This window comes from Anabrus simplex, chromosome 1 (genome assembly GCF_040414725.1).
Source record: "Anabrus simplex isolate iqAnaSimp1 chromosome 1, ASM4041472v1, whole genome shotgun sequence".
NCBI lineage: Eukaryota > Metazoa > Arthropoda > Insecta > Orthoptera > Tettigoniidae > Anabrus > Anabrus simplex.
In genome coordinates, this window is record NC_090265.1 from 1,009,113,956 (window position 1) to 1,009,140,710 (window position 26,755).

At 41.0% G+C, this 26,755-nt stretch overlaps 1 protein-coding gene across 3 annotated transcripts in view; it reads left to right on the plus strand.

Annotated features, from left to right (window-relative positions):
* The window catches only part of LOC136875630 (lysosome-associated membrane glycoprotein 5), a 113,046-nt gene extending 91,119 nt beyond the window's left edge, over window positions 1-21,927 (plus strand). For all 3 annotated transcript variants that reach the window (XM_067149173.2, XM_067149180.2, XM_067149188.2), the window contains 3 exons: window positions 12,882-12,969; window positions 13,054-13,239; window positions 20,331-21,927. In XM_067149173.2, coding sequence (XP_067005274.1) covers window positions 12,882-12,969; window positions 13,054-13,239; window positions 20,331-20,491 — 435 coding nt within the window. In that variant the 3' untranslated portion in view covers window positions 20,492-21,927. The remainder of the gene's footprint in view (window positions 1-12,881; window positions 12,970-13,053; window positions 13,240-20,330) is intronic.
* The last annotated feature ends 4,828 nt before the right edge of the window (window positions 21,928-26,755 follow it).

Consider the following 26,755-nt stretch of genomic DNA (forward strand, 5'->3'; position numbering starts at 1 on the left):
GCCAAATAAGCAAATCAGTCTGTAGAAACTATCAAGTATGCAACCTTACCACATCCCAGGTAATTAGCAGTAAAAAAAGACTTGCGTGGGATTCGAACCTCCATACCCTCCAGCACTGTCCTCTATCACATCTCCGACCACGCCCCTGCCGGTTCAACTATTGCGAGACTTGACCTGCAGTGGGCAGTTCCCAGATTATACAATACCGTTCTTGTCCTCTGTGTGCATCTCCTGTTGTAAGGTACATTTCAGCGTAGCTGTGCTCAGTTTACGGGTTCCTTCGTGGTACCCACAAAGAATTAATAGTGGCACTCACTCTTCTAGGCCATAACCTCGCATCTCGTTATATTACACCGGTTTAGGGAGATAGGGACTGACGTATTTGAGAATTGTAGAAAACGCGACGGGTTGCATAAAACTAAATCGCAAGGGGTGGGTGGACTACCTAGTATATAGATGAGCAAGATGTTTTAGCTTCCATTTTAAACTATACAGAATCCATAATCATCACAAAATGGCAAAGCCATATTTAAAAGCGGTGCTGATAATTCACAATACAATAAAAGAACAGAAACACAGTCAATAACAGCACAAAACAAATTATCTTGTTAAAACGGGTTTTCGTAAAGTAAATTCCATTGTCATTAAAATGCATGTAATTTATATTTAAAATGTCTAAAATATTTAAAATACCCACATAAAATGTGTCCTTGATTAAAATAACTTTGGTGACCAGGTCGGTTCTGTGTGTAAAGAAAGCAAGGAAGATGTTCCCTGTTATAGTTCTGAGTGTACAGGGTGACCCAAAAGGCCGTCAACAGTTGACGAGGCAATACTTCACGGAATGTTGGAGGTAGAGGGGGTAATAATTGACACACATGATTGGCATCACGTGAGGTTTTATTGACACCAAAATAAAGTAAATAAAGCTTCACTAACAGTGCCTTTTCCAGTAACGTCAACATGCCGCGATTGCAGGCGCATCTGACGTCCTCTCTTATGACAGCTCCGTTTATACCGTACATGAGCCTCATGCGGTATCACTGACGTGTTGCTGTCCAGCGCCATCTGTTGGCATGTTTGTGCACTCGTTGTTGGTGTCAATAAAACCCAATGTCATTTCAAGCATGGGTGTCCGTTTGTACCTGACGTGTTGCTGCCCAGCGCCATCTGTTGATCATTTTGTATACTTTATTTTGGTTTCGTAAAACCGCATGTCATGCCAATCACATGTGTTAATTATTACCTCTCTGGCTCCAATATTCCGTGAAGTATTGCCTCGTCAAATGTTAACGAACTTTCGGGTCAGCCTGTACTTAATGTGTACAAATTCACGTATGACGCAGGGAACTGTACGTGGGCCACAGTACATGAACAAAAGGAAAGAAAATTCAATAAAGGCCTCGTCCTCAACGAACATAGCCGTTAGTCGCACATTGAACTGCAAAATGAGACTGCTACCTAATAGTCGTGCTCATAATAGAACCCTGCCGTTTGCAATGACCTTTGGTACCAAACTATGTCCAATCCCAGCACTGCACCTGCAAACTGATCTTCCATTTACTTGAGCTTGCATCCGGGAGATAGTGACTTCGAACCCCACTGTCGGCAGGGCAGCCCTGAAGATGGTTTTTCGTGGTTTCCCATTTTCACACCAGGCAAATGCTGGGGCTGTGTCTTAATTAAGGCCACGACAGCTTCGTTCCCAATCCTAGACCTTTTCTATACCATCGTCGCCATAGGACCTATCTGTGTCGGTGCGACGTAAAACAAATAGCAAAAAAAAAAAAAAAGCCCAGCACGTAACACCTCATTCTGTTGAGAGCTAGTGACAGTCTTGTTTAAATGTTGAATAGCAGTTATTGATAAAGCCAGATTTTTTTCCTTGATATAACTGAATGTAGTATTTGTCATTCTCATGTAGCCAAATAATCGTGCTTCGATGTTTTCTTAAATCGTCGTACAAATGATAAAATTCTGCCATTGTGGTAAAACTGCGCTGCGACAGGGACGGAGAATGATGTTCTGTTATTCTTAGAGGCTTTGTGAGGTCACCAGACAATGCTTACAATTGCTGACGTAAATACAGGTTGCGGGGTCAAGATCATTTTTTACTAATACTTTCTATACAGCATAGAAGTTAGACCTTGTACAGGATGGTTGGAAACAACCTGAAACGTTAGAGGTGTGATCATACTAATAAATAATTCGAAAAAATTAACTCGATATCTAGTGCCGTTGTCATTATATGAGCTGCTGAATTTAGCCAATCAGATCGCTTCGCGGGCGAATTTAAATGAGCTTTCCGAGGCGGTGTTGCTAAATCTTCACGTGCCTTAAGACCGGTTTGGGAGCCATCTCAAGAAATCAGCATCAAACACAAATTACCGTCGCGTACCGGAGAGATCCTGTCAGCTCGGAGGTTCGTGTTCTAATCCCTCCCCTGGCAAAGTTTTTTCTTCGACTGATACTCTCAAGCTGGTCTTAATGCAACACCCACTCGCAAAGCTCAGTGTTTGGATGAATAGTAGGGGATTTGCTAGAGGTAGTGCAAGGTACGGTACCTTGTTGTGGCAGAGAACTTACTTAGCTCACCTTTTCAATAGCATTCAATATTCTGTCCCAAACATGTTCAATGGGACTCGGATCCGGGGAACATGCAGGCCACTCCATCCGAGTGATCCCGGCCTCCTGGAGGTAGTCAGTTACCAGGCACGCACCGTGCTATAGGCGGAACCAGTCACCAACATGTTGATGCAAAATCAGCACAAACGGTTCGAGGATGGTGTTCCGACATGTCCTCTGATTAATAGTCATACCCTGTTAATCACATTAATATCCCAGGAAAAATGTCACCTCAGTACAGAGGATATTAATTTTCTAGTTAACACTTTCAAGTACTTAAAGTCAGCCTTGTTTATTAATCTGCTAAAACTGTTTTATAACAATCCTGTTCTTTAAGAAAGCATTTATTACCGTTATAGAATTGATATGCATGCTCTGAATGTCATCAGATGAAAATCTCAAAACTGGTATATTTATCGTGTTGGAGAGGCTTCATCTTCAGTTATTTAAATTTCACTGAGATGAACATCTTTCTCATTTCTATATCAATGTTGGAAGTGGGCGATTTTTGTTGTTCTTAATAAATGCCTCCCTTGCTTGTTTTAGTCTGCATGAAAATAAATAAATCCTAAACACAAGTAATGGAGTGCAGTTGAACAAAGTCAGGCGATTCAGGAAATATTAGATTAGGAAGTGAAGTCGTAAAGAATATAAATGAAGAGTGTTAGTTCGGTAGTAGAATAACTGGCAATCGCAGTGACTATGACTAAAAAGTTCAAGCAAGGAATGAAAAAAGTCGCTCACCTCGAACATTGATATAGAAATGAGAAAGATGTTCTTGAATACTTTCGTCTGAAGTATGGCACTGTGTGGAAGTGAAACATGGAAAATAACCAGCTCAGAAAGAAAGTGAATAAACGCTTTTGAAATGTGATGGCACAGAAGAATGCTGAAGGTGAGATGGGTAGATCGAATTATGAATAAAGAAATAATCGAATTGGTGAACATTTGGCGAAATTTGACCAGAACAAGAAATAGAATGATAGGACACATCTTAAGACACTCGGAACTAGTTCGGTTAATTTTTGAGGGAAGTCTAGGTAGTAAGAACGGTAGAGGTAGGCCAATACATAAATACGACAAGAATATTAGAGTACATGTAGGATGTAGTAGTTACGTAGAAATGAAAAGATTAGCACATGATAGGGTGGCGTGGAGAGCTGCATCAAACCAATCTAAATACTATCCCAAACAACAACATTATAATAGGTTGTACGTGGTGCATTATCTCACTGCGTTCCTATGTGAGGAGAACCCACACAGTAAAATCACAGCTTACAAGGGAGGTCTTCGAGGTGTTACACCCCGTTCCCGTTCAAAGTTAGCATGCAAGCTAATGTACGTAACGTTCAGTACTCAACAATCGACACCGTACCAGAGGATGTTATTGTTTACGTTGTGTCTTCCATGCTACTCCTGAATTATCAGCCTATCGAGGTCACTCAACTGTATGGTTGTGATCATTCCTCTCAAACTTACCTACTGCACGGTGCGTCAACACACGTATATTCACCACTTTCGACGTGAAATAAACAGAACTGAAGGTTAGTTTGGGCTCGTATGGTCTTCACTCTTGTAATGCACACTAACTCAGCCACCTGTGTGAACGTAATCGGAGTGGAACACCTCGAAGACTTACCCTGTCAATACCCTAACACTGAGTGGACATTAAGTCGCCAATCAACTGCTTCTTTGGACAGTTATACAGGATTACTGGCTGTTATCACTCGCGTGCATCGTGATCGACAGGATCTGATGACCACGAGATTTCTCACCTCATAAAAGCAATCACCGGTTAATTCATTACCATGACTATTTAATAGTATTTCTGCTGTCTTCACTGTTGATTTGGCTTGAGAATAAACATCTAAATTCCTGAACGGTTCCCTTATCTTACGTTAGTCCAGAAGCTTTATTTTCTATATTATGTAACTTACATATTTTAAACATACACATAGAAAAAAAGAAATTGCACCACCCTGCTTTTTGCTAGACAGTAATCCGTATGACCTATTAGGGTACTCGACAGATCGTACAGCAAAGAAACACTGTATTGCAAATTCAAGCATACAGAACCAAAAATAAATAACTTTTTCAGAAAGCTACCCTCTTGCAAAACAATCGAAATTTCTCAATGTCGAGTCACACGTCCTCTGGCATTGATGTAGGCCCGTACCTTTCGAGGCACGCTGTCCACTAATTCATCCAGATTTCCTCTATCCATCATGTCCCATTCTTGGACGGAATTACTATGGACGTCTGTAAGTATGCGTGGAGAGTTCCTGCGCTCCCGGATAACACGTTTCAATTGGTCCCAAACATGTTCAATGGGACTCAGGTCCGGGGAACATGCAGGCCACTCCATCCGAGTGATCCCGGTCTCTTGGAGGTAGTCAATTACCAGGCACGCACCGTGACCAAAATAAACCAAAAACCAAACCCCATAGCACTACAGCCCATGAAGGACCTTGGCCTACCAAGCGACCGCTGCCCAGCCCGAAGGCCTGAAGATTACAAGGTGTCGTGTGGTCGGCCGTTATTCTTGGCTTTCAAGACCGGGCCGCTATCTCAACGTCAGATAGCTCCTCAATTCTAATCACGTAGGCTGAGTGGACCTCGAACCAGCCCTCAGGTCCAGATAAAAATCTCTGATCTGGCCGGTAATCGAACCCGGGGCCTCCGGGTAAGAGGCAGGCACACTATCCCTACACCACGGGGCCGGCAGTCACCAACATGCTGATGGAAAATCAGCACAAACGGTTCGAGGATGGTGTTCCGAAATGCCTCTGACCGCAGGTTGCCTTCAACATTAATGAGCGGTGCCCGGTGGCTATACATTTTTCCGGCCCAAACCATGATGGACCCGTGGGCCAGGGTGGCGGAGGCGCTCCGTGTTTCCAGGACGTCTCCTTATTTTTATGATTGTCAGGGTTAGGGTAATCCTACAGTCATAGGTGAAAAGGTCACGTCGCCACGATTCGGACTCACTCGCTTCCCTTACGAGGTACCATGGTGTACGGGGTGAGTAGGTGTGATCGCCATAGACGCCTAGCATACAGATTCACGTTGTGAAGACGATTGCTGATAGTTTGTGGTGAAACAGCCATAGCAGTGGCCTCCAAGTTTCCTTGTGCAGTTGCACTGCACTGTCACCAGGATTTCTGAGGGACCGAGCAGCTGTCGTCGACCGTGGTCCTTCGGTGCCAGGCAAATCCTCCACACTCATGGCTTCTTGGAAGCAATTCCAAATCCCCACGACGTCAGTATGGTTCGCTCCGATCATTTGGGCTACGTTCCGAACGGACAGCCCTTGGTCACAATCCAGGTCCACTCAAATGGTGTGATCGTCCTACGAAGCATGCTGACACACTGACGGGTCATTAAGTTCGACGTGTACTCGGACATTCAATGCGTATGACTGCGCTAGTGCTCGGATGAAATTAATCAAGAGGTGGTGGCACCTGCAGCCCTATTTCCTTGCATGAGAGTTGCAAATGCAGTTGCCTCTGAGGGAAAACTATAAGGGATTCCCCAGCATTAAGGGCACGCGTGACAAGATGGTGGTGCAAAACTTTTCTGGATGTGTGTAGAATTAATATTTAAATATATACTTGGAAGTTTGTGAAACTATATAATTGCATCTCCATTATTATTCATCGTGTGCTAAAAAGGCAGGGAACATAAAAGACTGGAAATTATACTTTGCACAACCTTTATGTATAAGTTTTCGATACAGCTAATATTTTTGAATAAATTAAATATTTCCAGTTTTGTTCCCCTTAATCTTGCTACGTTACTCTGCAGTAATGAAACGACATACAACCTAGTGCACAAATCGGCCATACTTGAACTTAAATACCAAGTTACGAGAAATTCTGTTAGGTAGTTCTCCCGCGATGTCCAAACAAACAAGCAGATAAAAACTGAACTGAACAGTGTTCCACATTTGTATTACTAATTCGAGATTTTCAAAAAGAAGAAGTATGGGGCAAACATTTGACGTGTACAGGGAAAATTAGAATATTATAAATAAAGATTACTAGAAGTTCCGCCAGAGAAATATAATAATTGTACTTAAACGTACAAACAATACCAGTCCAGCAACGAATGTTCCGGAGAGAAATCTAAAATTACAAACATTAATGTCGTACTCGTCCGCCTCTGTGGTGTAGTGGTTAGCGTGATTAGCTGCCACCCCCGGAGGCACGGGTTCGATTCCCGGCTCTGCCACGAAATTTGAAAAGTGGTACGAGGGCTGGAACGGGGTCCATTCAGCCTCGGGAGGTCAACTGAGTAGAGGTGGGTTCGATTCCCACCTCAGCCATCCTCGAAGTGGTTTTCCGTGGTTTCCCACTTCTCCTCCAGGCGAATGCCGGGATGGTACCTAACTTAAGGCCACGGCCGCTTCCTTCCCTCTTCCTTGCCTATCCCTTCCAATCTTCCCATCCCTCCACAAGGCCCCTGTTTAGCATAGCAGGTGAGGCCGCCTGGGCGAGGTACTGGTCATTCTTCCCAGTTGTATCCCCCGACCAAAAGTCTGAAGCTCCAGGACACTGCCCTTGAGGCGGTAGAGGTGGGATCCCTCGCTGAGTCCGAGGGAAAAACCGAACCTGGAGGGTAAACAGATGATGATGATGAATGTCGTACTCCGTTGCCTCCATTCAACCGCACTATATGCTCAGTCAGACGAGTAGAGAAACACTGCTTACAAAAACCAATGTTCAAGGTAGCGTCAACTTCAGCAGAACTAACATATTGAAACACAACTGGAATATTGCTTCCACCAGTAGATTATTACTTTTTTGATTCGTTATGCCCGAGCATTTTTTGTTTTTTCTTCTTCTCTTCCCAATATCTGTCCATCCTCTCTCTGTGTTCCTTTTTACATTACTTAGTGCATGCTGTACTTAGTTGGGTGGGCTTTACAGAAAATTTATGTTTGTGAATTAAGGTTCTGAACGTTATTCTATCTTGAACGGGTTCTTCATTAACGCTAATTTCATTTAGGTCTTCACTGATTTATTTTAGCCAATTGTGATTTTTCATTGATAAGGCTAAGTTTAAAATTTTCTTTGTAAGCCTGTTGAAAATGAAAACCTACAACCTGTTTTCCAGTCATTGACCGGGTCAGGGATGGAAAGAATGAAGCAAATATAGGCTATTAGTACGACGGGGTCGCCACTCGCAAAGTGATTTATTAATGACTGATAGATGCTATGAAATGAGAATGGAGAGTGTTGCTGGAATGAAAGCTGACAGAGAAAATCGGAGTACCCGGAGAAAAACCTGTCCCGCCTCCGCTTTGTCCAGCACAAATCTCACATGGAGTGACCGCGATTTGAACCATGGTATCCAGTGGTGAGAGGCTGACGCGCTGCCGTCTGAGCCACGGAGGCTCGTTTGTGAGCCTGTTATCCATTCTATATAAGTAATCATAAAATTGTAATAGTCGTTTCCTGTTGGTATCTATGATTTTTTCTGTAACTTGATAGATTTCATGTGACTTTTTTCATCCAAATTCCATTTTCGCATTTTGGAACTAAGATTTCTCTGAGGATTATTATTATTATTATTATTATTATTATTATTATTATTATTATTATTATTATTATTCATTCATTCATTCATTCATTCATTCATTCATTCATTCATTCATTCATTATCTGTTTACCCTCCAGGGTCGGTTTTTCCCTCGGTCTCAGCGAGGGATCCCACTTCTACCGCCTCAAGGGCAGTGTCCTGGAGCTTCAGACTCTTGGTCGGGGATACAACTGGGGAGAATGACCAGTACCTCGCCCAGGCGGCCTCACCTGCTATGTTGAACAGGGGCCTTGGTGGGGGATGGGAAGATTGGAAGGGATAGACAAGGAAGAGGGAAGGAAGCGGCCGTGGCCTTAAGTTAGGTACCATCCCGGCATTCGCCTGGAGGAGAAGTGGGAAACCACGGAAAACCACTTCCAGGATGGCTGAGGTGGGAATCGAACCCACCTCTACTCAGTTGACCTCCCGAGGCTGAGTGGACCCCGTTCCAGCCCTCGTACCACTTTTCAAATTTCGTGGCAGAGCCGGGAATCGAACCCGGGCCTCCGGGGGTGGCAGCTAATCACGCTAACCACTACACCACAGAGGCGGACATTATTATTATTATTATTATTATTATTATTATTATTATTATTATTATTATTATTATTATTATTATTATTGGAATTGAAATCACATATAGCCACGAGGGTCAACTGCTCCTATTTATAAGATAAAAATTATTCTAGAGTTAGTCAACCACAACCGATTTAAAGAAGAATGAGACAGGAACGACTCAAATAGACTACTTAACCTGTAAGTTAGTTCGTGAACTTGTCTTCGAGGCCTAACTAGAAAGCAGTAGGATGGTGAACTACTTTTCAGAACACTAGTAACCTGCAGTTGGTTTGTGAACTAGTCCTCTGGGCACGATTTAAAACTGTTCAGCAGAACTTTATTAACCCGTAAGTTTGATCTGACTAAAACGCCGTTTAAATGTCTACAGCCTGAGCCTGGATTCGATCACCGAATGGAGTGCAGCCGAACAAAGTCAGGTGATTCAGGAAATATTAGATTAGCAAATGGAGTCCTAAGGGAAGTAGATTAATATTGTTTCCTAGGTAGTAGAATAGCAGAAGTAAAGACATAAAATGCAGACTAGCACAAGTAAGAAGGCCTTTCTTGAGAAAAGAAATTCGCTCACTACGAACATTGATAAAGGGATTAGAAAGATAGTCGTCAATGTTCTGAAGCGTGGTATTGTATGGAAAGAAACATGGAAAATAACTAGCTCATCAACAAAGGGAATAGAAGCTTTTGAAATGTGGTGTTACAGAAGAATGCTCTAGGTGAGATGGCTAAATCGAATCATGAATGAAGAAATACTGTATCGAATTGGTGAGAAGAGAATATTTAAAACCGGTTCTCATATTATTATTGTTGAGACGCTTAACTTAGTAAAGGGCGACGTAGGCTAGGACCTGTAAGTGAGGAAACGTAGCGGATAGGAATAGGTTGATAATACGTGTTCAAAATATGATTGCACTCGTCTATGCCAGAAATACTGCTTGTTTACGGCCGGTGCTCTATGAACCAGCCCTGTCGACTGGTACAGGTGGGCGCTAAATCTATTGCTACTGAGCTAGACTGTCATTCCTTCGTGATACACTAGTACCTTCCGCTCTACCGACGCTAGCCCCTGAACGATCAACACACATTCCATTCTGAATTCGTCCTGTTGTTTTTGCATTTGTAGCACTCACAAATTCTTCTCTAAAATCCGCCTTGTCCTGTCGATATTGCATGATTCATGGGATGGCTGTACTCGGTCCACCCACGTGGCCGCTGCTCGTCCGGCTATCTTCTGGCCACTGCGATAAACAAACACCGACACCACATCGCCGAAGTAAGTTCTCGGAGTCCTCCTTATTCCTTCCGGTAAACAAAACTATAGATGAGTCATGATCGCTGTTCCTATCTTTGAGAAGGGCAGATCTGAACGAAGACAAAAATGGAAGGTAGTATCAGAATGAGAAACATCGGACGAGAAAAGGCTTGGTTCTTAGGCAAGGTGTTGACAGTCAGCTCGAAGGTATTGTAACGAGCTTTAGAAACGTGAGATAATATACAACATAACGTATTACAGAGCGACAATTGGTGAAGTTATAATCGTTCGTTCGTAATCTGTTTACCCTCCAGGTTCGGTTTTTCCCTCGGACACAGCGAGGGATCCCACCTCTACCGCCTCACGGGCAGTGTCCTGGAGCTTCAGACTATCGGTCGGGGGATACAACTGGGGAGGATGACCAATACCTCGCCCAGGCGGCCTCACCTGCTATGCTGAACAGGGGCCTTGTGGGGGGATGGGAAGTTTGTAAGGGATAGACAAGGAAGAGGGAAGGAAGCAGCCATGGCCTTAAGTTAGGTACCATCCCGGCATTCGCCTGGAGGAGAAGTGGCAAACCACGGAAAACCACTTCCAGGATGGCTAAGGAGGGAATCGAACCCCCCTCTACTCAGTTGACCTCCCGAGGCTGAGTGGACCCCGTTCCAGCCCTCGTACCACTTTTCAAATTTCGTGGCAGAGCCGGGAATCGAATCCGGGCTTCTGGCGGTGGCAGCTAATCACACTAATCACTACACCACAGAGGCGGTCAGTTATAATCGTAATTCATTTAATTCCTTCTTAGTTAAATAGTAACTGCTGAAATTAGCCGCATACATGTTTGGTTTTCTTTATCATCTTGGCAATCTTCTGTGGGAAGATTGTACATTTTAATTAAATGTTATATACGTTTCCCATTTGTAGATTTACGGTTTACAATCGTTAAGTTAATGATAGCATAGTGATAACAATAAAAATACGAACGATGAGCACATTATATAAAAGGTGGTGTTTCTCTACAGTTATCATTTATTTACTTAAGTTAGGGGTTTGACGTCACAATAACACATCATGGATTTCAACGAAGGAAAGACGAAAGGGCTAGGAATGGGAAGGTAGAAGCCTTGACCTTAATTTAAATACAGTCTCAACATTTCCCTGGGGTGAAAATGGGAAACCACGGGAAAGCATCTTTAGGGTTGCGGACAGTGGGATTCGAACTCATCATCACCCGAATGCAATGTCACAGCTACGCGACGCGAACAGTGCAGCCAACCGCCTCAATTTCTCTAAAGTTACAAGAGACGCCAGTACTACCGAAAAGCTAGAAAGGAACAAGACATATCTGCTTACCGTGAGGTTTTCAACGTAGTAAAACAAGACACGGAGTTATCGCGTATATTTATTATTATTATTATTATTATTATTATTATTATTATTATTATTATTATTATTATTATTATTATTATTATTATTATTATTATTAACTTAAGTGAAAGTTATTTGTAAAGAGAAGGTGAGGGGTGTATCAAAATAATATTTATTGGATATAATAATAATACCGGGCGAGTTGGCCGTGCGCGTAGAGTCGCGCGGCTGTGAGCTTGCATCCGGGAGATAGTAGGTTCGAATCCCACTATCGGCAGCCCTGAAAATGGTTTTCCGTGGTTTCCCATTTTCACACCAGGCAAATGCTGGGGCTGTACCTTAATTAAGGCCACGGCCGCTTCCTTCCAACTCCTAGGCCTTTCCTATCCCATCGTCGCCATAAGACCTATCTGTGTCGGTGCGACGTAAAGCCCCTAGCAAAATAATAATAATAATAATAATAATAATAATAATAATAATAATAATATAAGGGATTTATGATCCTCTAATTACTTTTACGATTTTCGAAGAAGCCGAGATGCCAGAATTTTGTACCGCAGGTTTTCTTATGTGCTGGTAAATCTATCGATACGAGGCTGACGTATTTTAGCACCTTCAAATACCACCGGACCGGGCCAGGATCTAACCCACCAACTTACATTCGGTAGGTTACATCGTCTGAACCACTGAACTCGGCATCAAATAAGACTGAAATGGCGAAAGTAAGATTATTTGTAAAACGGATCAAGTTTGAATGATTTTGTGCTACTGCATACTGTAGACTATACACGGTACCTATACACCTAAAAGAACTTTTCTGTACTACTGAATGCCAAGAGCGCTGAACACAAGTAGGCGGATTCGAAGGTGGTGAAAATGAAAAACCACGGAGAACCATCTTCAGGGTTGCCGACAGTGGGATTCGAACCTATTCCCGAACACTGGATACTGGCCGCACTTCCAGCCTCGTTTCGATAGATATATTGGCATGTAAAGGATCTATTGCAGGACAACAGTCCGGACAGGGCAAATATTCGTGTATAGGAAGGGGAGTTAAGGATTGGAATAATTTACCAAGGGAGATGTTCGATAAATTTCCAAATTCTTTGTACTCATTTAATTTAATTTAATAAAAGGCTAGGAAAAGAACAGATAGGGAATCTGCCACCTGGGTGACTGCTCTAAATGCAGATCAGTGGTCACTGACTGCTTGCTTGCTTGCTTGATTTATTTATTTATTTATTTATTTATTTATTTATTTATTTATTTATTTATTTATTTATTTATTTATTTATTTATTTATTTATTTATTTATTTATTTATTTATTTATTTATTTATTTATTTATTTATTTATTTATTTTGATTCAGGTACCTTGTCCTTTCTGAAAACCGTAAAAAATAGTTCGGTACTTAATATCAGTAATTTCCTGTTTGTGAGCTCCTTCATTTTACAGTAAATAATGTTTAATGTCTTGTTTTCAGACTCCCGGTGGAGAACGTTGGTACGTGAATGAAGTAGACTTGGAGTTCGATACCTCGAAGGATCTGTTCGAGAACGCGAGTGATCCTGGTGAGTAGACAAAATGTTGAGGTTTAGTTTTCGGTATAGCCTATGCTATAATGTGCATTCTGCTAAAGGCTCTGTCTGCTGCAGATAAAGTCACGGTGTCTACACCTCGCGGACACAGTACTATGCTGTTTCCCACGCCGGTCGGGAAGTCTTTCTCCTGCCAGGATGAAACCTCGGTGGAGCTTCACAGAAAGGGCGTTGAAAGCGCCACGGTGCTCCTCCGAGACTTCAGACTACAGCCCTTCATGTTCAAAGACGATTTCGGTCCTGGTAAGTAAAATATCACTGAAAGAAGAAGCAGAATGTGAAGTGTAGTATTAGTATGTAAGCTTATCTTCGACAGTCGAAATTACTGTAGATACATACAGTGGAGTCCAGAAAAATGTAGACACTCTTTGATAGTTAATATCTTTGAAACAAAATGACATATCGTTGCAATTGTTTTCTCAATAGATGAAGAAGGTTACGTGAATGGCGCGACAATCTTGGCGCGCGTTTTCCAGCAGATAACGGTGCAGCAATGAATGGAGTAAGACTGCCGTTTGAGCAACGATGGATAGGTCGAAGAGGAGCTGTTGAGTAGCCGCCACGATCTCCAGACCTTACACCTCTTGACTTCTACCTACTGGGGACCTTGAAAAATTAAGTTCATCGACAGAACCCAGCTACACAGAACGAGCTACGAGAAATCATCGAGGCATCCTGCGCTGCTATCACACCGGCATCACTGACAGCCGTAGTTCGGTCAGCAGTTCAGCGCCATCGACGTTGTTTGATTGCTAATGGGGGTCACTTTGAACATATAAAATAACCTTCCCCCCCCCCCTGCAAGAAATGTAACATTATGTCGTTTTGTTCTATTAATATTGATTATCAAAGAGTGTCTACATTTTCTGGACCCCTCTGTATTTACCAAATATTGTAATAGAAATTGAATCATGGATGAGAAGTGACATTATGGATGCAAAAATTTTCTTACGGAATTGGAGTGCTTATTGTAGACAGATGAGGAACATAAAAGGGGAAGTATTAATTCTGGTGAAATAAGAATTTGTAGGACACGAAAAATCTAAGGATGAGAAACATTAAATTCTAAGTGTAAGACTTATCTCTAAAGATAATAGGCAACTTGATGTTTTTGGGGTGCACAGACCTGGGAAGACTGGCGCTGACACTGATGCGGAATTATTTGATAAGATAATCGGCTATGTGGGGAACGACACAAACAGGAACGATTTTGTAGCGTGATCTCAATTTACCAAATGTTAACTGGGAAGGAAATGCGAACGACAGAAAGCATGACCAACAAATGGTGAAGGACAGCTGAATAAGAAAGTGACGAAACAAACTAGAGGGAAAAAGTTTCCTAGACGTGGTGCTAATAAAACCAGATGAGATCTATAGAGAGAGTGAAGTGATAGATGGTAGGCATTTAAGTGATCATCAAGCTGTTTTAGTCGTAGTTAAAAATAGATATGACAGAAAGTAATGTTGTGAAAGTAAGACTACTAGGCAATAACGTATGGCTGATGAGAGAGTCATGGGGACATTCCTAAAGAGCAATTGTAATCAATGGCAAATGATAAATAAAAATCTAAGCAGCCTATGGGATGGATTTAAAGCAATTCTTGAGGAGTGTGAAAACAGGTATGTACCTTTAAGGAATGGTAAGGACCCATTATATTATAAAAGGGAAATAACAAGAATAAGAAGGAGGTGCAGATTAGAAAGAAATCGATTTAGGATTGGTTGCGGGAGTAAGGAGAGATTGAAGGAGCTCACTAGGAAATTGAATTTAGTAAAAAACATAGTCAGCTACGAAGAACATGATGGCAGACATAATTGTCAGTCATACGAATTTTAGGGAGCGATGGAAGTATATGTATAGACAGATTAAGGCAGGCGATGGAAGTATATGTATAGACAGATTAAGGCAGGCGATGGAAGTATATGTATAGACAGATTAAGGCAGGCGATGGAAGTATATGTATAGACAGATTAAGGCAGGCGATGGAAGTATATGTATAGACAGATTAAGGCAGGCGATGGAAGTATATGTATAGACAGATTAAGGCAGAAACGTGTTCCAGGAAGGATATTGTAGGAATCATTAATGAACAGCGGGAGATAGATAGAGGAGGCCACTAATGCTGGCAATTTAATGAAACTTACCTATGATAATAAAGACATTTAAATACAGATACAAAAGTTGAAAATCTCGGAAAACAGTGGAGAATTATAAGATTTCTGGGAATGTACTAAAGGCTGTCGGTTGGGATATAGTGCCATACCTGAAATACTTATTTGATTACTGTTTGCATCAAGGAACGGTACGAAATGAATGGAGATTTGCAATAGTGTCCCCAATGTACAAGGGAAAATGTGACAAATATAAAGCGGATAAGAAGAGGCCAGTCAGCTTGACATCTGTAGTTTATGAGCAATGGGAAAGTATTGTTTTTGGTTATATTAGACACGTTTGCAAAATTACTAACTGGTTTGATAGAAAGCAGTTTGGGTTCAGGAAAGGTTATTCCAGTGAAGCTCAACTTGTAGGATTCCAGCGAGATATAACAGATATTTTAGATTCAGGAGGTTAAATGGACTGTATCACTATCGCCCTATCCAATGCTCTTGATAGCGTAGATCATGGGAGATTACTCAAAAAATGAGGACTATTGGGCTAGGCAAAATGGCTAAATTTCTAGAAAATAGAACTTAGAGAATTAGAATAGGTGAAGTGTTGACTGATCCTGTAATGTTTAAGAAGGGGGTCCCAAGGACTGTATTATTGGATCTTTATTTTTTTCTTATACCTCGTACATATAAATGGACTAAGTAAAGAACTGGAATCACAGGTAAGGCTATTTGCGTATTATGTTATACTGTATAGAGTAGTAACTAAGTTACAAGGTTATGAGCGACTACAAAAAGACCTCGACAATGTGTGATGGGCCGCAGACAGTGGTATGATGGAACACGGGATGAAAAGTCAGGTTGTTTCACCAAGGGAAAAAGTCCTCTCAGTTTTTATATTACTGTGTTGATGGGGTGAAATTGCTTCATGGGGATCACTGTAAGTACCTACTGTAAGTGTTAATATAAGGAATGATCTTCATTGAGGATATCACGTTAAAGAAGTTGTAAAGAAAAGTTACAGATCAGATAACTTCACGTGGTTATGAGGGGATTTAGGGCTTGTAGTAAGTATGTAAAGGAGAGAGCGTATAAGTCTCTGGTAAGACCCAATTAAAGTATGGTTCCAGTGTATGCGACCCATACCAGGAGTGTTTGATGTGAGAACTGGAAAACATCCAAAGGAAAGCAGCACAATTTATTCTGGGTGATTTCCGATAAAGAAGTAGTATTACGAAAATGTTTGAAAACTTTGGGCTGGGGAGACTTCGTAGTAAGGAGAAAAGATGCTCGACTAAGTGGTATGTTCCGAACTGTCAGTGGACAGATGGCGTGGAATTACATTAGTACAAGGACAAGCTTGAGTGGAGCTTTTAAAAGTAGGAGAGATCATTTTATGAAGTTGGAATTGTAGAGGACAAACTGGGGCAACTATTTATTTATAAGACAAGGAGCAAGGGATTGGAATAATTGATCAAGGGAAATTTTCAATAAATTTTCATGTTGTTTGAAAACTTTAAAACAGGCTAGGTAAACAATTGACACCTGGGCGACATCTCTAAATGTAGTTCGTTGATTGATTGATTGATTGATTGATCGATTGATTGATTGATTGATTGATTGATTGATTGATTGATTGATTGATTGATTGATTGATTGATTGATTGATTGATTGATTGATTGATTGATTGATTGATTGATTGATTGATTGATTGATTGATTGATTGATTGATTGATTGATTGATTGATTGATTGATTGATTGATTGATTGATTAACAGAAATGTGAACAGAAATCCAAGTTAATTTCAGTATAACTTAAATTGTAAGAAATTAGCTACTTCTGTTCTACTTACGTATGTTGACTGGATACAATAAAGAGATTACCGGTACTCCAAAATATATTGGTACCTTACCAATGAATAACAATTTTCACTATTTATTTTCAAAAGAGTATGCTTTAGAAGCATTCCTATGTAATGAGGAGTATTTCGGATAAGCTGTGGCTTGTTGATGCTTGAGTTTAAATGATCCGATAAACTCACCAACAATCCAGTCATGTTTACCGGCGAATAACATTACTTAGATTATTTATTTGAAGACATACTGTACATGTAATTGTTATTGTATTTATAGTGTTGTTGTGTTTGGATAGTAAATATCTGTGTCTTCACTTGTGATGAAACTCATTCGCTATTGTCAATGGACGTCTGATGACAAGTTTAAATACTACCTGTATTTTCATAAACTTAGTGAATAGAGAAAGTCATATATCATTACAACAGTGTGCAAAATCATGCATTAAAATTGTTGAAATGTGTGAAGATATTATGATTTACCGAATGAATAACAGGAATTTTACTTTTCTTAAAGGAAATTCTGCCATTCCCATCCAAGAATTTAAAAATCGTTGCTTGCACACTGTAACCCTGTATATTTGTACATTGTAATACCAAACTTGTAACGTGTCACTTTTATTTGATTGTACACGTATAGTAAAATAAAACCATGTCTATTAATATTGAGCGCAGTATAAATCAAACCGAACATGTTCTAAAGCTCAGTTTTTCTTGCGATTATAGCATCTTTTTCCTTCTTAATACTGTACTCCAATCAACATTTCGTTGAATGGTGCGAGGAGAGCTTCGTAGTCATCATAAAACGTCACTGGTCCGAGTGTTTGCTCTAAGCTGCCCACAGTTCAGACAAGCGAGCCCGGCCGCACTAGGCTAGCCTCGACGGGCGCCCAGCTGAGCAACTCTGCTGTAGAATAACTTCGAAATTCAATTAAACATATTGTATACTGCATAGTGATAACAACAACAAATACAACAAACAATTAAACGAAAACAAAAGATACAAGAAATTTTATTATAACAAAAGGAGAATTACAAAAGCATTAACACAAGAAATAAAATAATCCTGACAATTAAAGAAAACATAATAGTTCAAAGAAATAGCATTCAAATTAATAAGAAATAGCAGCAAATAACTGTAAATATTCCCTCACATGTAGCCTGACACAATTACAACGCAGTCGCTCATAAGTTCACTTTTTCTGTTTTTTTTTGTTGTTTTTTTACAAAATATTCCATGTGCCTACCACTGGTGCAGCATGATAATTACAAGGAATTCACATACGGATTCGTAGATAACTTAAATGTTTCCAGTACCGGTATCTTAACACTACGACTTACAATAGATTGAACAGCATAATGACTTATTTCTAGCTTGACATTGTAAATACAAGGCTACTATATTTTACACAAGTGGAGTATTTTCCTGAGGCATCTGACATTTTGGGACATTTTTGGGGAAAAGTCTAAGACACTGTTTAATTTCTGCAATCTACCTTTTTTATTTACGCGTATGATCTTATTTAACAGCATATTTTGATTCCATAGAAGTGTAAATTTTCTATTTTCAACCATTACTCACATTTGTAATGTTACATCTCCTGACTGACAGTTGTAACGTTACACTTCCTAACAGTTTTAATGTTCCATCTCCTTACTGACAGTTCTAATGTTACATCTCCTAACTGACACTTGTAATACTACACTTACTCACCGACCAGTATCCAGTAATCGGGAGATAGTGTGTTCGAGCCCCACTGTCGGCAGCCCTGAAGATGGTTTTCCGTGGTTTCTCATTTTCACACCAGGCAAATGCCGGGGCTGTACCTTAATTAAGGCCACGGCTGCTTCCTTCCACTTCCTAGACCTTTCATATTCCATCGTCCCCATAAGAAATATCTGTGTCGGTGCGACGTAAAGCAAACAGCACACTTTCTGACAGTTGTAGTGTTACCTCTCCTAACTGACACTTGTAATACTACACTTACTGACAGTTGTAATGTTGCCATTAATGCTTTTCCGGCCCGTACTTATAGACATGATAGTGTATAGGCTTTTGGGCTTATGCCGTGTCAAGAAAATAAGGTGAAATTCTTAACGTTTCGCAGAAAACTGTGCTCTGCGTCCTCAGAAGAAATCTCGACTGTCCACGAGAAAGGCTTCTTAAACAATGACACTTTGAATTTCGGAACGTATAACAGAAGTGGAAATTGTACGTTCATTCGCCACCAGATGGCCCCCAGGACGTGGCACAACGCTAGCGTTTGAAGCGGAAGCTGACTGATCCATCACAATCAGACTAAGCGGTTCACATATCGTGTTTGCGTAACATATGGCAGGTGTAAGACATAGAGATAAGCCTGGAATGAAAGATCTGGCGACGAGGAACGTACGAATTTGAAAAACACCGAGACGAAATAACAATAGTGAACACAACACCACAGATCGAATTGCCAAGGTCCTCCGCAAACACAATATAGAAACCGTGTTTGGCACCGCCACTAAAATTGCTCACAGTCTGAGTAAAACCACGAACAAATTGTCTCCACTTTTACATGCTGGGGTATACGAAATTCCCTGTACGTGCGGTAAAGCATACATCGGCCAAACATGCCGGTCCATTGGTATCCGCATCAAAGAACATGAACGTAATATTCGTCTCTATCAACCTGACAAATCGGCAATAGCTGAGCACGCTCTAACATCGGGTCATGATGTCATGTTCCAAGATGCTCGAGCTCTTACCCACACTAGACACTACAGGTCCAGGATTATACGGGAAGCTGTGGAAATACGTAGAAATCCCAACAATTTCAACAGGGACACTGGCTATCAATTAAGTAATACCTGGCTGTCAGCCATTAAGAATTTACGTAGGTCTGATTGTGATGGTTCAGTCAGCTTCCACTTCGAACGCTAACGTTGTGCCTACGTCCTGGAGGCCATCTGGTGGCGAATGAACGTACCATTTCCACTTCTGTTATAACGTTCTGGAATTCAAAATGTCACTGTTTAAGAAGCCTTTCTCGTGGACAGTCGAGATTTCTTCTGAGGACGCAGAGCACAGTTTTCTGCGAAACGTTAAGAATTTCACCTTATTTTCTTGACACGGCATAAGCCCAAAAGCCTACACACTATCATGTCTAGTTGTAATGTTACTTCTCTTAACTGACACCTCTAATACTACGCTTTCTAACAGTTTGATGTCCCATCTGCTTATTGACAGTTGTAATGTTACATATCCTAACTGACACTTGTACTACTACACTTCCTGACAGTTGTAATGTTACTTCTCCTAACTGACACTTGTACTACTACACTTCCTGACAGTTGTAATGTTACTTCTCCTAACTGACACTTGTGTGTTACAGAGTACGAGTGTTCCCCTGGAGGAATGCGCTCTTTCCGCGACGAGACGGCGCCTATCGCCGTGGGCAGTACGCTGGCAGTGGTAGTCCTCTTGACCGTCACGGGCTACGGCGTGTTCCGCTACTTTAAGGTCAAGAAGGTGCAGTACGACACCATGGAATGAGCAGACTTTCACTCAGCGAGGACGCCTCACCTCATTCATCCATGTGGGTGGACATGTGGTCTGCGAGATCTCTTTTGTTTAGCAGCCCAAGTCCACTTGCAGGAGTTCCTTTTCACTCATCTTACTTTACCAAAAACTGGAAATATCCTTCTTGCATTACAGTTATTTAATATTAATGTTTTGTATTTGTTGTTCTACAGAAATTGATATTGATTTTATGAGATTTTAACACTTATGTTGGTGGAACCAGTTGTTACAGTTTCACAAATAAATGTTATATATCAAAGAAGGGGGCGTCCGGCTCTCGAGGCCATTTCCTAGCAATAAGTGTTTTTCATAGACTGTTAGATCTTGGAGCATTGTGTTTATATGACTCGAGGAAACCTTGCTACGTGTGGCAACGTTGGTGCCAGAGATATTCTCTAGATTTGATGTCAGCAGCAATCCCTAAACGCGAACACAGTTTCACTTCCAAAGCCCACTCCTGTTGAATAAACTTCTGATATTGTTATTTCAAAGTACAATATATTATAAATTAAATCGTTTGTCTCTTGTCTTATATATATAAATACTCGAGTTCCAGCCCCAGTGTTACAATACCAACTTAATTTTTGGTCGTCAGAAGTGAGTTAAGTAATTTGTCATACAGCTTCTGGTACGTAATCCATAAATCAAGGCTCGAAGATGCCAAGTATTTCAGATCGTGGCAGCCTAAGTAAATACTTAGTCAGGGAACACTTTACATTTCTGCAGTAATATAATTAATTTATATTCACGTTTCATTTAAGGTTGTCATTTTTACTCGTCTTGTGGATTACTTTGCGTACCGTACATCTATCATAAAACTGTACGCACATCCGCGGGACAAAATTCTGTCACCTTGACGTCTCCGAAAACCTCAAATTAGTTATGGTACGTAAAACAATTATTATTATTATTATTATTATTATTATTATTATTATTATTATTATTATTTCCTATACTGTACATTCATTCGAAAGAGGTCCATTGATTCCGAAAAAGAACAAAGCCGCAGTGTGTGTAAATTAGTCTTAATTTTACGCTGGGTCAAGCAGAGAGGTGTAATTAAAATTTTGATAGCTCACATGCATTTTTTGTGTTTTCAAATATGTGCTATCCAGGTAAAACATTCAAGACTATCGTTCCTCTTGAACAGAAGTTTAATTAACATGAATAGTAAGATGGCCTTAATGAAAATGTGTTTATTGGATTGCTGTAATATATTAGTAGTAAACGTGTTCCTCTATTAAGGGCACGTTGTTAGTACTCTCTGTTTACCAACGGTGGCTGAGCGTAGCAGATGGTTACTGATGATGTAGCTAGCTGGCCTGTACTGTGCAAAGTACGTTAACTCTAAACAAGGAGGAGATCTGAAAGTTATATTTTATATGAATATATTTTATTTTTAAAAGTGATCAACAAGTGTAGTTCTTTTCATTTTCTTATGCACTCATGTAGCAATATAAAAACCGCCTTGGGTGGTGCTACACACACACACTTCCTCTGTGGTACTGCACTAATCGTGGTAAGCTGGGACAAGTGAGGACATTATCCTCATTAAAGCCATGAAACAAGAGATAAAAATGTAATATATATCTACAGAATATCGTGTCGGGATAAAGTGTTTAACCCCACAATGAAACATATTTTGGAATATAAACAATACTGCTTCCGTTGGAAACAGAAAAGGAAAATGTTGATTGGCTTTGTCGCTGACACGGCCACGTCAAACAATAGCTAGCTTCTCAAAATACACGTTTATTCTATGGTTGTTGGTGTTCAAGACAAATTATATATGATTATCTACATAGCGTAGCCAGGATCGGCCGATGGGGGAGGAGGCTGTTATAGTTACAAAATAGAACGAAACGAAGTTGCTTGTGTGGTGCGCGCATGCATGAGTGTCATTACAAGGACACCGGTACAAGTGAATTATGTTGATATTCAGATTGCAGTACACTACAAATCTTATATTAATACATAATAAGAACAATACGACCAAGGTCAAGAGTTTTACAGTAAATGGGTTTGTTCAGTTTACAATCTAAAATCCAAATTTCGAGGCTTCTTAGAAAATAGATTCAACAGATGTGTGGGTTCTACAATTATGTCTCTAAATGTTTATTTAGTTCATTGTAAGTTTGTTTATTTTATGATCACAAAATACTGAAACAAAATTTTAGTAAATTCGGGATAACGATGAAGCTGTTTTGTTTCACATGTTTCGCAATGTTGGTAGCATTTCGAGAGTGTCCCTGGCCCAGTCAGCCCCAGGCAGGCTCCTTTGGTTTTCTGATCTAGAAAACAATCAAAGACGTGTGTGGTCAATTCTCGTGTGCACATTTGAGGCCTCAAAAGGTAAAGCCCTTTTTCCGAATTCCATCAGTAATCTTTTCCACATGCGTGTACAGTTCGTGCTTGCGTCTTCTCTTGAACTCTCCATTTTCTTTCACTGGGCAAAGAATTTTCCTCAAGATCTTTCTTCTTCTTCTTAGCAGTATCCTCAGATTATAATAATCATCATTATCCTTTTTGTTGCCTTATGGAAAAATGTTGGAACGTCGTAATCAGCAAGCCCCGTGTGCTTAGTACGATTGAACTGAATGACAGCTGTCTATACTGGTGTGTTAATGACTAATTTGAAGCAGAATTGAGAAGGAAACAGCCCTGGTCTATATTATAGGTACAATGCTGGCATTCACCTGGAGTTTGAATGATCCATTAACCCTCTGCCCACACAACTAGTAAAGTCTAGAGCAGTGGTCGCAAAACGTCACAAATTGATGATGGGAAAGTACCTCACCCGTTATTTCTCAAGTATGCCTCTTCAGTGACGCCTAAGCAATCTATGACAGCTGATTATGAAACCTTTGAGAATCCAACTAGCCTTCGGACTAAAGATTCAAGAAAAAGAACTTCCTCAAGCTTCAGGATTAAAATATATTTAAGATTATATGAAAATCACTGTTGCGATAGAATAAATGAGGTTACAGTCTACTTAAATTTAAAGCTGCAAATTTATTTAGGAAATGCATCACTTCTATTATTATTTTATTGTTTCTTGACTTTTTTGTTCCTACCTTTGAGAACACTGCCTATTATTAATTGTTAATATTGTTTATTTCCTTCTTTTGAGATACTAGCCTTCATATTGCCTGGCCGAGGCGGTAAAGGCGTGCTTGGTTCGCCCGGAAGGACGCGGATTCGAATCCGTCAGGAAGTCGTAAAATTTAAGAAATGAGATTTCCACTTCCGGAGGTGCACATGGCCCTGAGGTTCACTCAGCCTACACCAAAAATGAGTACCAGGTTAATTCCTAGGGGCAAAGGCGGCCGGGCGTAGAGCTAACCACTCTACCCCATCAAGTGCCGAGGTTACGCATAGTGGAAGCCTTTACCTTCCACCCCTCCAAGAGCCTTCATGGCCTGTACGGAGATGACTTTGCCTTTTACTTTGCCTTTGCCTAACCTTCATATACGATACCGGAGGACTGGACCAAGACAAAATAATACCGGTAAATGTGTAGCATCTGTGTAACTCTGACCACCCCTCCATTGTTCCAGCCCCTTTTACGGCCTAGAACTCGTGAGAGTGGCTTTCTCGTTTCTGGGCCAGCTGAGAGCAGAATGGGCAGCACCAACGCTACCTTAACTAATTGTCTTATAATTATCTTAACGATGTCAAGCTTCGATATCCTCTCTGGAAGCTTTTCCTATTGTTAAAAGAATACAACTGCGATTATATCTCTTTAGCGGCAATTAGCCTTGCAGCAACCCATATCTCCATTTGCCAGAACAATGACGCAGTATTTCTATCAGAAAATTTGAAGAATAAGAATAAGAGTAATGAAGGAAGTGAGACCGATCTAAGTACAAGCCAGGGTGCGAAATCGCGATGGAAGGGGAGGGTACCCCCCACCGTAGATTTTATCTCAAAGGTTCCTCCCACTACAATTGCCCGGGGGGGGGGGGAATTCCTTTATTATATAATAATGAGGAAATTAAAGGTTTTACAATACATATTTTCATAAAAACATCAGCAATAGACCTTGAGTAATAAAGCAACGTAGCAGTGGCAGCTCCTCACCTGCAGCCTATTGTTCATGTTTCACTCTGGCGTCTCCATCTGAAACCCGGGCAAAAATATAACTTACTTGAAGCTCTCCTCCCTTGTCATCGCTCCAAGCAGCTCGAGTTTACACCACTCCTATACTTCTTGGAGAGGGTGTCTTTCCGATAGGTAGCCAAGAGGACAGTATTCACTTAAGGAGTGTACAAGCAGAATAATTTTCCAATATTTATCCCTCTTTATATAACAACAGAATTCAAGCAAAAAGATCTGGGGGAAGGGGGTAATTTTCTTTCTTTCTTTCTTTCTTTCTTTCTTTCTTTCTTTCTCAATCTGCTTACCCTCCAGGGTTGGTTTTTCCCTCGGACTCAGCGAGGGATCCCACCTCTACCGCCTCAAGGGCAGTGTTCTGGAGCGTGAGATATTGGGTTGGGGGATACAACTGGGAGAATGACCAGTACCTCGCCCAGGCGGCCTCATCTGCTATGCTGAACAGAGGCCTTGGTGTGGGATGGTAAGTTTGGAATCGATGGACAAGAAGTTGGAAAGGAAGCGGCCGTGGCCTTAAGTTAGGTACCATCCCAGCATTTGCCTGGAGGAGAAGTGGGGGGAAACAACGGAAAACCACTTCCAGGATGGCTGAGATGGGAATCGAACCCACCTCTACTCATTTGACCTCCCGAGGCTGAGTGGACCCCGTTCCAGCCCTCGTGCCACTTTTCAAATTTCGTGGCAGAGCCGTGAATCGAACCCGGGCCTCCGGGGGTGGCAGCTAATCACACTAACCACTACACCACAGAGGCGGACGGGTAATTTACTTACTGGGGAATTATATACCACTTCCCCCGCCGGGTGCTGCCACCCCCGACCGCTATTCCTTTCTGATTTCCCACCCTAGTGTTAGCTGTGCAGAAATGTGTACCCGTCACCGATTTAAGTGTTTAATTAGCTAAATGTTTATTGCGTTGTAAAATATCTCTCGTTGTGTCAAATATATCAAGCATTATCGGTCTAGAATACAAGCAGCTCAGATTAGTAATATACGTAATATATTTGAAGTATGCCGGAGAGGAATTTGATGATCGACGAACTGCCTTATTTGGTAAGATGGATAAGTAATAATATGTCACATATAGACTATGTGACTATGTCTTCCAGAGCACGATGATCAAATTTTCTCACTTGTGTCTTACGGTAGTAAGAGTTGCTCAGTGATGAAGTACGAAAGACTAAATATATATGCATTTTAGATGATGTCCTGGAGGAAAATGTCTGGGAATCCTATAGACTGCAAGGACATGTAACTAGTCATTATTGAAGGAAATAGACCGACCCTATTTTAGCAGGTACAAAGACTGAAGCTGAAATTGCAGTACTTCGACCATAATATGAGGTGACATGATTACCTGGAAAAGTCCGTGATACTAGGAATGACTAAAGGTAAGAGGAGAAAAAGGATGGTAGAAGAGACGGGATGGGTAGATGATGTAAAGGAAGCAACAAATGTGAATCCAGAAACTATTCGGCAAGTGGTACAGGGAGAGAGGGAATGGCGTTCTATGGTTCATTGGGCCCCGGAAAGTCGGCAGCTACTGAACAACAAAACAATAATAATGTGCTAGATATGTGTATTTGTCCAGTACCCCTACAGTACAGTCGCGTACTCATACAAGGCGCGAAGATTCTATTCTTCATGATATCTGGAATTCACTAGTTATTTTTGGTGCAAGTTGCCAAAATAGAAGGCACGCAAGGTTGTAGTTTGTGGAGGAATATCTCTCCAACTTCACTTCTCAGAGCCTCTTTCCCTCTCGAGAAAATGGGTTTTAGATGTAAACAAACATCTGCTGTAGAATAGCAAAAGATAGTGGAAGAGATTCATTTGAGAGAATTTATCACGGTACTCCATACCAGTTTTTAACATTAACAGGGTAACCATATATTCTGCTCATTAATTCTCTCTTACTACCGGGCTGAGTAGCTCAGAAGGAAGAGTTCTTGAGTTCAAGTTAGTTGGCTCGAACCCGGCTCAGTTTGATGGGATGAAATTCCGGCACCTCGGCGTCTCCGGAAACAGTAAAATCAGTTAATAGGATGAATGTTTCTTAACACTAACAGCCTAGAACGTGTGTTTTATAATGGCAGAGAACAGTGCGTATGTTCTGTAGGAAACTA